The sequence below is a fragment of the Microchirus variegatus genome, assembly GCF_963457635.1.
Source record: "Microchirus variegatus genome assembly, chromosome: 5".
In the NCBI taxonomy this organism is placed as follows: domain Eukaryota; kingdom Metazoa; phylum Chordata; class Actinopteri; order Pleuronectiformes; family Soleidae; genus Microchirus; species Microchirus variegatus.
The window spans coordinates 35,866,896-35,882,031 of record NC_139806.1 but is presented as its reverse complement, the minus strand read 5'-3'; the positions used below and the strand labels follow the sequence as shown (position 1 = coordinate 35,882,031).

Genomic DNA, 15,136 nt, shown 5'->3' with positions numbered 1-15,136 from the left:
TGTCTGTCACTCCGTCAAGGGACAACGGAGACGGCAAGAGCTGCGATTGGTCCTCAGGACAGGCCGAGCGAAGCTGCTCTGTGCCGGCTCACAGTGCGCACCGAGCGTCCACAGAGGCGGAGCTGATCCCCGCCGATAACGCCGCTGCCAAACTATAAATACGTCATATCTTAACACACACGGCACATGTTTAGACTCTAAATGGCCAATTTCTCGCCTCAAATGATCTTAAAACTGCGTTCCGTCACACAGAAAAGTGAGAAACGGCGACTGTTTCAACAACAACAGTCTTTCTCTCTCTTTCTCTCTCGGACGCCATTGCTCACTGTAGCCTGAAGCACAACAACCTTGCACAGCGACCCCTACTGATCGGGCGGGAAATTGCAGAGCGTGTCCGTCACCACGACGCAGAAGTATGAAGGCTTGAGGCGTCTCCTTGGTTACACAGACGGATAACACATTACGCAGTCGGAGAAGTATAATGTGGCCTTAAGTCACCCCCCGTGACCCTTATGTGGAGGATAAAGCAGTAGAAGATGGATGGATGGAGAGATGGGATTGACTGACCACATCATATGTGCAAGGTATGTATGATGTGTGATGACAAACCACACGGTATGTACTGATTTCATGACCCATCTGTTCATTACTATAATAAGTTTATCAATATCAAACCCACTTGAAGAAAGCAGTAATCTTGTATCCACTGCTACTAAATGATAATTAGACACTATTTTATAACAGAAAAAGTCAATAAGACATTAATATTTTTAAAGAATTTTATAATAAAACAATAATACTAATATCATTATTGTGTCTTTTTTAATATTATACTTAAAGGGACAATATGTAGTATTTATGGGTTTATATTACCCAAAATCCACTTTTTTATACATATTATGTGCTCCTGCATTGTCTAGTCGCTGTATAATATTCTTTGTTTCATTTTCGTAGTGTTTCAAAAAGTCATGTAAAATAACATGGTCGTGGGCCGCGGTTGCATAGCCACTGTTAGCAGCGTGACGCCATGTTTCTACCGGAGCCTGTAAGGACAAACGCGAGAGAACAAATCAAGCGTCTCTTTACCTGTAGCTGAAGTCCCGCCTCCACTCTCTCTGCTTCGTCTGCTACGGCCGCGGTAGCTCCGCCCTCTCCCTCGCCTCACGAACCTCATCTGCTGACACGGAGAAAGACGACGAGGACGACATTTGACCGGCTGAGGATACCGTAGCGCTCAGGGAAGGGAGGGGGTGAGCAGAGGAGCAGTTCTTTGTTGTAAATTTCAGCCTCTCCTCTAGATGGCACTATAAACTACTTACTTCCCCTTTAAATTGTTTATGTCTAACATCTGGCACACATACTAACCTTTGACAAAAAAAGAAATAAGACATTTTTGTCAAATAAGAGAAAAACGTAAACCACACTGCATTACTGAGAATGTATTACAAAGTTAGCTTTGCATGTCATTAGTAAAAAAAATAAAATTCATAATTCATAATCAAAATGTTGGAAAATATCACTGTGTAGCACCCACTGTGATCAGAGAAAATAAAATTGTGCCAGCTGTGATTAACAGCAAATGATGACAAAACACATGCGGGCCAAATCATTCATCTCAGGACGTTGCGTGATGCTTCGCCATTTCTTCACTTTCACGCCACTTGACCCTGACCTTTGCCGTCTGCTGTGATTCTGTGTCAGGCTGCACACAATCAATGTCTGTCCCCTTCTGCGTGATCACAAAAACAGTGGACTCTTCCTGACAGGGTCTCCACTGGCAGCCGTGCCTCCCTACATTTTGGGCCAGCAGATCTTCCACTGGTGATACGGGCACTCATTATCTCTTCCATCCTGCCCAGCCTGCTGGAAGTGATGCTAATAACATGTATTCCAATTGACTGACATGGGTGAAGAACCAGGAGATGAAATCCATACTTCATGCATTTTGCATGGGGTGGTAATTAGATGATTTTTTTTTTTTTTGGGCTGTGTGGGGGTGGAGGGTGGGGGGGGGGGGCTACTAAATGCTTCTGCAGAACTTTCCCTGTTCCTGGTGAGGCAGGACAAATTCTGCTCCAAAAGTCAGATTAAATCAAGAATTGCGGAAATGCTCCGATAAGAACTTTTAAAGCAGAGCTCCTGCTACACTTATCTTTTAAAACTTGAAGCTTCACCAATTGTGTAGCAACCATAAAAGCTGCACTTCGCTGGTCAGATATCAGGGATGGTCTTTCAAGCTTGGACTTAATTATGTGTGCTTTCTTAGTGAATAAGTGTCTACTTCTCTAACCGACCTGAAGACCCATTTTAAAGGTCTGAGAATGTGCCCTTGACAATTGCCCCGCCCTCTCGTCACCCTGGGCCCCTGGCTCTGGCCATTAGGGAGATTCCTCGTCTTCCCTAAGCAATGACAGGTGAAATGGAGCACAAAATCCCAAAGCCTGCAATGGGCCCCTCCACAACATCAGCACCTCTAATTCTTACAGACACTCGTGTTTTCTATTGTCACACGAGTTTCTATGTGGCTCATAAATCATAACAAAAAACAGGAGTCACACAGTTTTCATTTTATAATGTAGATGGTTTTGGCCAAACATTGACTAAACTTTTAAAGGTGACATAGAGTGGTCCTGTTGCACATATATGTTAGTTATGGAGGTCTACTTACATATATTAACTTGTTTTTATGTTCAAAAACCTCCTAGTTTCTGTAAACGAGCCGATAGAAATCCTCTTTTCTGACGGTGTTTTTCTGCTGCGAGATTTCAGAGTGAACTTTCACCCCCAGAAGACAGAGTCTTGTGATTGGCCAGTACTATCCAGCACATCCGTTCTCAGAAGCGCAGCGCCCCCCTCTGGAACGGTGGATGCACTGCGCCTCATTATCAAAACATTGTTTTAACAGTGTTTAAAAATAGCTTCTTCACGACTCCCCGCCGCAGTCCCTTTGACGACCTTTGACCCGGAGTCAGACCCAGAGTCAGAAGACACTGTCGCTCGTGAAACACCTCCACAACGGACGTTATTCTTCTTCTGCGGTTCAATGTACGCAACCGGATGTGCCCGGACTAGTGCCCGGAGGAGGACGATCGGTTGTTCAGGAGAACCGCTGCTTACATAACTATTACGGGATTTTCAGTGATCTCGTTGAGCCCCGAGATTACAATAAAACACAACGTTCTCAGCAATGGCTGAACTGTTTGTTTCGAAGCGTCAGGGCTTCATAAACAAGGTAATGACGCAGATACACACCAAAAAAACAGCGTTAATAGGAACTTCCGGTCTAGTTCCGCTTTAAACCTCCTAATTTAATACATTGACGTGATGACGTCAGGTGCTGTCACTACCTATGCATGTGTTTTACTTACAAAGTGAACAGTGGCAGAACATAAGACATTAAGTTTGTCATGGGTTGAACACACACGGTTGGTGTAGTGGTTAGCACTCTTGCTTTTGCAGCAAGGAGACCCGGGTTCCTGTGGGTTCTCCGTCTTCCTCCCACAGTCCAAAAACATGTGGGGATTAGGTGAATTGGTCATTCTAAATTGACTGTAGGTGTGAGAGTGTGAGTAAATGGTTGTTTGTCTCTATATGTGGGGAAGGGTTACAGAAAGGGATTTGTTTTTGACAAATTTTGTAGTGCAAAATTTACCTTCAAAAGATATCCATAAACAAAATGATCTAGTGACACACAAAATGAAAATAGATCATTTTCACAGCAAAATCTTACAAATAACACTTTTTGATGAAGGCATAGTTTGGCACAATAGTAACAGCCACAAGTTAAACTTATGACAGCAACATTCCACAAGACAACTTTGGCTTAGCAATGATGCTGACAATGTTACATTAGCAAATGTATGTTTTTATAGTGGGCTAAAACAAAGTTAACTTGAGATCGTGCATAAGTTAGCAGGAGGTTTGATATACGCTGGATATTTGTTTTCGAAATACATTTTCTCAATCAACAAATAGATATTTTCTCATTCTGATTGCTGTAGTAGTTGCCAATGGTAGACAGCTACTTACTGCGGGTGACGTTTTGTTGATATCTGCCATTATTGTGAAACAGTATGAAATTAAATATTTAAAAAATTCACCAAAAATCAACACAAATATATTTTCTCATTCTGATTGCTTTAATAGTTGCCAATGGCAGACATCTACTTACTACGGGTGACGTTTTGTTGATATCTGCCATTATAATTATTATTATTTTATTTGTTTTTTTTTTTGCAAAATTCAGCTAAAACGAAATTAATTTGTTGTATTTACTATGTATTTGCACTATGTGTGAGTTTTGGTCGGTCCGGCTTGCTGCACCGTGTCCCACTCGCCTTCAACGTCACTGACTGACGTTACCCGCTCAGCGTTCATTCATTGGCTGAAAACGACCACGTGACGGTGACGCAATACGGGAAGTGCCGCAGCTCGAGCGTGTACATTTGTTTACAGCCGCGAGTGCTGCTCCGTGTGTAACTCGCTGCTAACGCTTTAGGTGAATGAAAATCGTGTCAGTTTGGTGTGGGAAATATTTCGAATATACAACGTTTATTAAGGGCACTTCAGCTGCCACGCGACTGTTGTGTATTTGTATGTATTGTGTATATAACGGGTGTAACATTGGCTAACAAGACATGCTAAAGACACAGTTTATTAGCCTGCTAAACACCAGCGTAACCTTCACGTTACACCGTCATGTAATGTTCTTGGACTGTATTATTATTCTTCCTCACTATTCTAAAGTACATCATTAATCCTCACGTTGGTCTCTGGTACGTTACTTGCGTCATTCAGTGATTTAAACTAAACGGTTGCTAGTTAGCAAGCTGCAAGAAAAGCTGTCATGGGAGTCACAGAAGACGGGGTGACCTCTCACAACACATCTCTGACAAGATAAGGTATGAATCCACTCACTGTAGAAATGTTGTGTTTATTAACACTACAATTTACACAGTATGAGTTAGGCAGTCTTATTAAAAGTATTAGTATTATACATCATAGTATACTGTAGTAGATGTTCATTATAGAGCTGCAACTAACGATTATTTTAGTAATCGATTAATCTGTCGATTATTTTCTCGATTAATCGATGAATCGTTTGGTCCATAAAATGTCAGAAATGTTAAAAAAATTTGATCAGTGTTTGTCAAAGCTGGAAATTATGATGTTCTCAAAAGTCTTGTTTTGTCCACAAACCAAAATGATTCAGTTTTAATGATTTCTTTGTTTATGTGGAGCAAAGAAACCAAGAAAATATTCACATTTAAGAAGCTAAAACAATCAGAAATCTTGCTTTAATAATGAAAAAATCTTCAAACCGATTATCGATTATCAAAATAGTTGGCGATTCATTTAGTAATCGATTAATAATCGATTAATCGATTAATCGTTTCAGCTCTAGTTCATTACACCCTGTGTCTGTACAACTGTGTCTGCTCCCATCTGACCAACAGTATGACCAAAGACCTGGTGCATCATGGCGTTGTCTGAAGTTTATTGGGATCACCAGATACCTCTGCCAAACCTTGCCCCAGTCCAGGCCAAGGTCACAGTTGCCTTGGTGGCACTCCTGTGCTTCATCAGCAGTTATGACGGGGAGTTTGTGTTTGACGATTCAGAAGCAATCGTCAACAACAAGGTAATTTATCTTAATTATGTATGAATTCCACGTTCAGTCCGTCACAAAGCAATGATATTTCTCTCCGGATCTATTCAATTGTATATAAAGTTTGGGTTGTGTGAAGTGAAGTGTGGTTGGATGATTTGAGCAGTTGAGCGTACTACTTTTTCTGTGAACCAAACTGGCACCTGGACACTTGCTCTTACTGATAACTTGGAAAAACTAATTTAAGCTGTGTAACATGAGGCTCGCCTAACAATATCTTCACTCACTGAAGTCCACCACATCTTAAATATATATATATATATATATATATGTACACATATATATACTTAACAAAAATATAAAGCAACTTGTTGATAATCCAGCTCATACAACTACACACACAAATAAAAAACAGAACTATCCCTCTAATACTAATAGAGTTGAATCCTGCATCGGTCAGTGTTTAGTTTTGTGTTTCTGTTGCAGGATTTGAAGCCAACAACTCCCCTGAACAACATCTGGACCAATGATTTCTGGGGAAGCAACCTGAGCAGCAACTCGAGTCACAAATCTTACCGACCTCTTACTGTCCTTACATTTAGGTAAGAACTCCTGCTTACTGCATGAACTCACACTTTGACTGTAACACCGGTGTTATAAAAATGTTATCTAATTCATTTTATTTCTCCCTTCATATTTCTGGGCTTGGTTTGTTTGTGCAGGCTGAACTACCTCTTGGCTGGAGGGCTGCATCCTGTTGGCTTCCATGTACTGAATATTGTCCTCCATGCCGTCATATCTGCCCTTATGATTGATGTGTTTGCTGTACTGATTGGTGGACTGGCCTATGATGAGAAGGGTTGGATAATGAACTATGCCCCTAAGACTTCCCTGCTTGCTGCCCTCTTCTTTGCTGCACACCCAATACACACAGAAAGTGTAAGTAGAGTTCCAAGTTGAGTTCAGGAAAGAGTGATTTTTTTTTTTCTATTTCTGATAAAGACAACGTATGTTTTAAATGCTTTGTTTTAGTGTGATTGGACGCATGATATTTTTAGTATAAAGAGCAGTGAATTTATGTGCTGACAACAAACACAATAACTATATGAATAGTTGTTGACCTTCAGAGTGATTTGTGAAGCATACTGATACACATTCTATATGTCCATGTTGCTATTCACCATTAGAAACAATTATATCAGGTTTGATTGACACTTTTCTGTGAATGATGATGAGTTTTGGATGGGCTTGGATTCAAAATACTTTCTCTACTTTCAGAGTATGACAGACAAAGTACACTGGAACAAAAGTGTACCCCTGTTCCCTCATTGTTTTCCCTCCTTACACTCACACATACTTTTGTCTCATACTTGCATTTGATATAGTGGATGACAAACCTAAAGTATTCTTTTACACGTGACTTCATAAAGATTATAAAGTAATCCGGTTTATACTTGCAGTTCAAAGATCACACAGTGAATGAGATGACATCATCAGTAAAGAGCACTGTGAGAAAAGGTTTTAAGTGAAATCTGCACTGCGTTTGACTTCACATTCTCAGCATGATATCCGTGCGAAATATAAAAGTTTAAAAAAGAACACAAAATGATTTGAGGAAAGTATTTTGAGGTGACCATTATCTCACTTTAACCAAAATTCTAACCATTCATAGCTTTTCCATCCAACTCTTTGTGTGCCCACAAGAAAGTTTTCGAGAAAGATTCCGTTTCTATGTTGATACTAGGTAGGCACCTGCTTTTTGCTTTGTACTGGCCTCGTTTGGACATAGTTATCATTGTTGTTTATTGAACCATTGATGTTGGGCTGTAAATAAACTTTTCCTAACAACACGGATTTCCTGAAGCAGTTCATTGTGGCATCTTGACATTTTAGTCCAGAGGCTTTAATACTAAACATTCAGTGATTTCATGCCAAGAACAAAAGCCCTGTCTCAGCTGGGAGTGCAGGGCCAAGGTACATGCGATAGCACGGCCTAACTATTAGCTGTGTTGGGTTTCTTTTTGACCTGCCAGCCTGGCTGGAAGGCAGCATTTCCCCCTCTCCATTGTCTTTAATCATGCAGGGCAAGGACTGGGTGAGACCTGGGGGGGTGGGAGGCAAGCAGGCTGTTGGGTAAAGTCTGCTGTATGTATCAAAGCAGACAACCCCAGGATGCCAACCATACTGTACTCACACTGTATAGAACACACACACACCAACAGACCATGCTGGTAATGAGTGATTCTGCCCACCTCCTTTTAATAAGCTATTCCATTACGAGCCAACTTTTAACTACATGGACTATGCAAAGTAGACTTTGATGTGGAATGTGTGATACAAAGCGAAATCATTTATAAAAGGATGAATATGTGAATACTTTTCTTAATGTCTGTTTGGTAGTTTTTCTGTGATTTTTTTTTTTTTCAGCCTCAGATGTAACATCTCTAATTCTTGTATTTTTTTCTCTCTCTCTTTCACCACTTTTTTAAATAAGGTGGCTGGTATAGTGGGTCGAGCAGATCTTTTATGTGCTCTGTTCTTCCAGCTGTCCTTCCTCACCTACTGCAAAGCTTTTAACAAAGGTAGTAATCCAAGAACTCCTCTTTATTTGCTCTAATAGTAATGCACTTTGCAGCTTTGCATTTGTTAAATGAAGCTTGTTAAGAACACCTACATTTTTTGCCTCAATTGTCCACGGTCAACTTTCCGCTTTGTGTTCTCAGGAAGAGATGACCAGTTTTCCTTGCGGTGGGTCGTGGTTAGCCTCTTGCTGTGTGCTGCAGCAATGCTCTGTAAAGAACAAGGCATCACGGTCTTGGTATGACGTCTTTTTGTCTTTCAGTGAGTTAATCATTTCATCAGATCTAGTAATAGCAGTGTTTAAATGAGACTTAATGAGTGATCCATGATAAATACTCTTAAGTCATAAAGACTAAGTGATTTTAATGTCATGTAATTGCTTTTATCAAAAATGGAAAACGAATAATAGGAGCTCCAGATCCAGTTTGTTGCTGACCTATATACATTTTAAATGTCATGTGTCCTTCCTTCTCTATGCATTTTGCCTTCAGGGTGTGAATGCAGCCTTTGATGTCCTCCTGATCTGTAATGTTAATGTGTACGAACTCAGCCAGAGGCTACTCCTTAGGAAGAATCCATTCAATGTGAGTTACATTGAGTTCTGTCATAAATTATGCACATTCTTGTATGATTAATGTCACATCACATACTGAACTGTATGTAATGTATAAGTGAAGCTATATGGATGTCTGTGGCACTGTGATGATGGAACCGAGCTTGGGAAAGAAAGCGTGAATTTGTATTTGTCAGTGACAAGTTCTAATATTTGTCTGACAGGTGAGTGACATATTACGAACAGGACTGCTTACACGGTTGGTGCTCATGGGTCTCGGAGGACTCTCGATGCTCTATGCACGCTGGAGGATCATGGGAACAGGACCGCCAGCATTTACTGAAGTTGACAACCCTGCCTCTTTTGCAGAAAATGTATTTCTTCGAGTAAGTAATGTGTATTTCAATAGGAGATGCAAACTTTTAATCACGTACTAAAGCTATGCATGATTATACCCTGAAAACGTCCTTATGTTTGTGGATCGTCAAGACCATGTTTTTTTGCTATTTAATTATTAATATTGTTGTAATTGACATTGTGTTTAATTTGAGTAACTCTGAAGATTGAATTTGTTGAATTTTAAATGATGTCCTTCCCTTATCTATCCCCAATTTCCTCCATTCTGCAACTCCCCTGTTCCTTTTTGATTGGCAGATAGTGAACTATAATTACTACTACTCGCTGAATGCCTGGCTGCTGCTGTGTCCCTGGTGGCTGTGTTTTGATTGGTCCATGGGCTGTGTGCCTCTCATTAAGGGAGCAACTGATTGGAGGATGGTGTGGTTACTGCTGCTCTGGTGCGTCCTGATAGGCTTGATAAGCCAAGCCTTATGCTCGCAGGACAGCCAGAGAAGGAGGTAAGCAACCACAGCCATCTTGCACTTGCTGTAGAGTGAGATGAAGTACATGTTGGCCTCTCTGGACTTACACTTGATTATGAAAATTGCATCATATCCACTGCAGTGTGACCAGAGCACCATGTCTCCAATGCCGTTTGAAGAGTTTTAAAATTCTCTGCTGCCTGAAAGACAGACGTGTGCATGTGGTCTATAAGAAAAGTTTTCCGAGTGTAATATAGTTTTTGCCACGAGACTTAATCAGCCTAAATTTCTACTCCATAGAGTCGGACTTAAATTTTTAAGCATCATGAATTAATTTATAATCCTTTTGTGTTTTGCACCTGTTCGTCTCCTTGCCAGGACACTGACCTTGGGCCTGGTGCTGCTGGTCGTCCCTTTCCTGCCAGCCTGTAACATTTTTTTCAGAGTGGGCTTTGTCATTGCTGAGAGAGTGCTCTACCTCTCTTCGGCAGGTTACTGCTTACTGCTGGCGTACTCCGTGGGACATTGCTGCTATCGTTGGACCAAATACAGGGTAGGGTCAAATCATACCAACAACAAAAAAAAAAGATCACACCAGAACAAGAGCTACCACATGGTGCTGATGAGCACCTATAGTCCTGGAAAGGTACAAACCAGTGACCTTTATATTTCACAGCCACTGCGTCACGATATCCTGTTTTAAGTCATTTTATTTACCGACCTGTTAATGCAGTTGTGATCCAGTGCTTAGACGGATATGTACTCCTCTGTAAGGTGTGATAACAGCGGGTCATATATAGATATATTTTGACTCTTAAGTCACAGATAATTAATTTATAAGCTTCAGGGTTGTAATGATTTTGTTTTTCTGTTATTTTTCTCCCACATGACAGAAGTTGCTGTGCGTGTCGGTGCTTTTGCTATTGTGTGCGCACGTAGCTCGCTGTGCTCTCCGCAGTTTCCAGTGGCGGTCAGAGCGAAGCCTCTTCACCAGTGCCCTGTCTGTGTGTCCGCTCAATGCCAAGGTAAAATGTGTTTGCTTGCCTATCTGCAGCATATTACTTTTAGTCTTGAGAAATCATGAGAAGTCACACTCCTTAACTGTATGTCGTCATCATATGACCCTTCAGGTCCATTACAATGTAGGTAAGAATCTGGCTGACAGAGGAAATGCAAGTGCTGCTATTGGATATTACAGAGAGGCAGTCAGGTATGGTAAATCTCCTCACAGTTACTCGCAAACTAGTCAGCTGGTAACAAATAGGCAATTGGACTTTGTGTTATATGTTTTTCTGTGACTTTCAGGCTTCATCCTACTTATGTCCATGCCATGAACAACCTGGGGAATATCCTGAAGGAGCGGGATGAGCTAATTGAGGCAGAGCAGCTTTTGTCTAAAGCTGTTTCTATTCAGTATGTAATCTAACACAAACAAACACTATCTGGTGCTCTACGTGTATTATGATGTAATTTCACGGTTGTGAATTGATGGTATTGCATTGTATGTTTTAATCTGTGCAGGCCCGACTTTGCTGCTGCTTGGATGAATCTAGGAATAGTTCAGAACAGTTTACAGAAATTTGAGGATGCAGAGCAGAGCTACTGGAATGCCATTCGCTTCCGGAAGAAATACCCAGATTGCTACTATAACTTGGGGCGCTTGGTGAGATTCTGGGGGGGGGGGGGAAATAAACCCTGTTTAGCAGGTTTTTTGCAAGTGCACACAAAGCATTTACATTACATTTTGCATGTTTCTACTTGGATATTAATCTGCACAAAATTAACAATGACCCTAAATCTATTCATGTTAGTATGCTGACCAGAACAGACACGTGGATGCCCTGAATGCATGGAGGAATGCAACGGTGCTGAAACCTGACCACAGCCTGGCTTGGAACAACATGGTTATTCTGCTGGACAACACTGGTAGCTAAGAATAATGCACACAAACACTGTAAAGACAGTACAGAAAACACATGACTGTTTATGTTGGTGAGTCTTTTTTTGCAAAAAAAAAAAAAAACCCACAGAAACAACAAAACACCTCAAAATCATAACATTCAAACACAAGCAGATAATGTTGACTTATACATTTAAAAAAAAAAAAAAAATATTCACAGATGCATTTGTTTTTGTTGTGGTTTTGCCGTTTAATAATATCATCTTTGAGGCATTAAACTGATCTGAACCAATAAAACAAAGCAGAACAATGGTATTAGCCAGTCAGAAGTTTTTTATTTACTGTATTTATTTATTTATTTTTTTAAATCTCCGTGCTACTTGAACAGCTGTTGAATCGGAATCTATGTTTATTCTCTCTGCTTTGGTAACGCAACTGAGATGCTTGTGTGAACAGAGGCATTTTACTTTCATACAGCAGAGAGATTGAAATGAAACAAACTGACAATACAAAAGCTGTTAAAAATCTCCCACCTTCTTTTGAAATGCTATTAGTCTTGAGTATTTAAATTGTATAGATTTAATGCCTTCTTACTTCTTGAATGCTGCATTAGAGAACAGATCTGTTGGGCTAAGTGCATGTACACACTGTACTACTTTTTTTACATGAAAACTTTTTCGGAAGTGACTGCACAGCAGAAAAAAATCGTCTCTTTTAAAGTGTGGTCGCTTTAATCCCCGTATTAATCAATTCCTTGATTAATTTATTTTTTATGAGTTTCTCTGCTTGCAAAAAAAACTGATGTCCTTGGTGAATTTAGTTTCAGCCTTAACAGGACAGTAACACAGCATTGTTCCTTTTTGAAAAGGCAGGAAATCAAAATGGCCAACAAGATTAGACCGGAAGAGCAGGAATCAGCAATGCTTGAAATTTATGTATTAAAGCTTTGTGTTGTGAGTTTTGAAGGCACTCTTCCCTGCCGTGTGGAGAATGCTCTGATTTCCAAACACTCGAGCCGTTTTGTCAGAAGCTGCTCCCGTGGGGGCGGAGCCTCCCTGGAGGGCACTGGAACTGTCCAATCAGGGCTCACTATGTCTCTGATCAAACGTGGGCAAGCACAGCCAGAACAGCGCCCCCTCAGAGTCCCCCCCACTGCATTTGTTCCCCAAATTCTGCCCCAGCCCCCCCCCCCCCCCAAAAAAAAGGGAAAAGAAGAACAATAGGTGTCGTTTTTCAAATGGCAAGGAAATGAGAATATTCTTCTCCCTTTGGTGTTCAACCCCCTCTTTTGTTTTGATCATTATCACACAAACAAAAAAACGGAATCAGTGTAGATTCAGGCAGATTTGCTGAGACACAGACACACATGCAGGCACATGTTGGCAAACTGTGTCTGAAGGGCCACAGGCCATGACTCAGGACATGACCGCCATTGTCTGACCGCCTGTCTTTCTGTCCACGCTGTCTCTTTCTCCATTTCTGGCCAGACCTCAGACGTGTATGTGACAGAGATCAATAAACCTTGTGGGCCTTGTGTTCAACCTTAATTAGGAGACTAAACTGCTCCTCCATGTGCGGAGAAAGAAAAACTCCCCTCAAGACACTGTTGACAAATCATCAGTCGGCAGCTCTCTCGGTCTTTAAAATGACTTTAAATGTGAACTTGGGATGAACATTTCGAGCAAATATATTTGAATGCATGGGAGCTTGTGAGACTAATGAAGGGTTCACAGCGTATTGAACTAAAAGGAGCTAATGAGATGTATTCACACACCCAAGTAAATGACATCACTTCTGCCGGATCTACAGTGTGTTGAGCTTAGAAAAGCTGCCTCGAGTTCAACAGGGTTCCCACGAGTCCTAGAAAATGTGTGAATTTGAAAAAAGTGCACACATGCAGTTCAATAACTAAATGTGTTTGCAGATAATGGATGTACCACACATTAGGTGGTCATCGGAGGATCAATATTTATTTCATGAATACAGTCATTGATTAAATGTTTTTAGGTGTGTATGCTTTAAATTACAAATCAGTCGCATTCACTGGCTGACTTTTTATTATCATAATCTGTAATTTGCTTTTTCTGTCTTCCAGGTAACTTGGCTCAAGCGGAACTAATTGGACGCGAAGCTCTGAGGCTCCTCCCCAATGACCACACCGTCATGTTTTCACTGGCTAATGTCCTTGGGAAATTACAGAAATACAAGGTCAGTCGGCACAGAATAAACATTTCGACTCAAGATATTATTTCTACATCTTGGTTATTCCGTATAGTGTCTGTCAGGAGCGGTAAATGAATCTTACTCGATTGAGTAATTGAGTAAGTGTTGGTTGTTGTCACTGTTTTTGTTTCCTCAGGAATCCGAGGGCTTCTTCCTTCAAGCTCTTCGGCTCAACCCAAATGCTGCCAGTTGCCATGGCAATTTAGGTAAGGCTACTGCAACTTTTGCCGTATCCAATATTTTACACAGCAGACGAGAGATTCAAAGTGCTCAGCAAATAATTGTTCATGTTAATGCATGCGGACCTGCACTGAATTCATTATATGAATACAATTAGAACTGCAGTGGCTTCTCAGCTTGATTTTGTGTTTTTTTTTTTTTTGCCCTCAGCTGTGCTATATCATCGCTGGGGAAAACTGGAGCAGGCAAAGAAACACTATGAGCTGTCTCTAAAGATGGACCCTGACGCTCCCGGGACCAGAGACAACTACAACATGCTGCAACGTAAACTGGACCAGCTCAAACACAACACACCCTGAAAGAACCCAGTTGGTTCCCTGTCTGCTGTAACACAATTTGTTCCATTTGGTATGACTTGAGTTGACTGATTCTAACTTTGTACCATTTAGAAATAAAGAACAAGATTTGTCTATGAGGTGCTAGTTTTGTTCTTTGTCGGAGGAACTGCCTACAATGGCCAAACTAAAGGTTAAAAACAATGTTATTGCATTGTTGCAGTTTGTATTTTTGTAGCTAAAACTCTTTATAATGATTTCCTCGTGTGATACTTCTAACACTAAATCTAATATGATTTCATGGTTGTGAGATTACATTTCCATCGGCGCTGCTGCTGTTTTGTTGCTGATCTCTTGCCCCATTTGAAGGCCATGTGGAACTGATCCTCGGTGAACCCCAGGCTTCTTTCTTTCTTTTTTTCATCTCTGACCCTGTGTTGTGTCAGCTGGACAGAACACCATGCATGTGTGAATCAAGAGAGTCTGTTGTAAAATTTATTTGGGTTGGCTCGTCTGTCAGGAGTCCCAAGTGTTCCCTGTATTCAAAGGCTTCAAGAGCGTCAGTTTTGAACTGGACTTTTAACTCTTTACTCGAGCGGGAAAACCACAGCACAACTGAGAAGCGTCAGCTGGTTAGTGTTGACCACTGGGTGGGCTGATGCAGTTATCGTGTTTGCTTTTTAATACCCATCTCCTTGTTCCTGAGTAAGATGGCACCTAAGATGGTTTAAACCCTTTTACCCCCCCCCCCCCCTTTCAACTGTAGCCTCTGGTTAATGGGAGAAAGGTGTTTGCTCTAAGAGGCTTTTCTGAAGTGTCCAAGAGGAGACGAGGGGTCAGATGAGACAGGAAACCTGTGGCTGGTGTAGTATGAAAACAACTCTATAGCACAGAGCCTTCAAAAGGAGACAGAGGTGCTCCCTGGGGACAATGCAT

At 41.1% G+C, this 15,136-nt stretch overlaps 1 protein-coding gene across 1 annotated transcript; it reads left to right on the top strand.

The window, feature by feature from the left end:
* Positions 1-4,808: 4,808 nt before the first annotated feature.
* tmtc4 (transmembrane O-mannosyltransferase targeting cadherins 4) lies at positions 4,809-14,224 on the top strand (the record flags this gene model as incomplete). Its single annotated transcript, XM_083889456.1, has 18 exons — positions 4,809-4,901; positions 5,457-5,641; positions 6,095-6,210; positions 6,331-6,547; positions 8,103-8,193; positions 8,332-8,426; positions 8,680-8,772; positions 8,966-9,127; positions 9,396-9,598; positions 9,941-10,115; positions 10,456-10,587; positions 10,693-10,772; positions 10,868-10,975; positions 11,084-11,225; positions 11,374-11,488; positions 13,558-13,670; positions 13,822-13,891; positions 14,076-14,224. The coding sequence occupies exons 2-18, from the start codon at positions 5,480-5,482 to the stop codon at positions 14,222-14,224; spliced, it is 2,223 nt and encodes a 740-aa protein (XP_083745582.1). The 5' UTR covers positions 4,809-4,901; positions 5,457-5,479.
* Between the last annotated feature and the right edge of the window lie 912 nt (positions 14,225-15,136).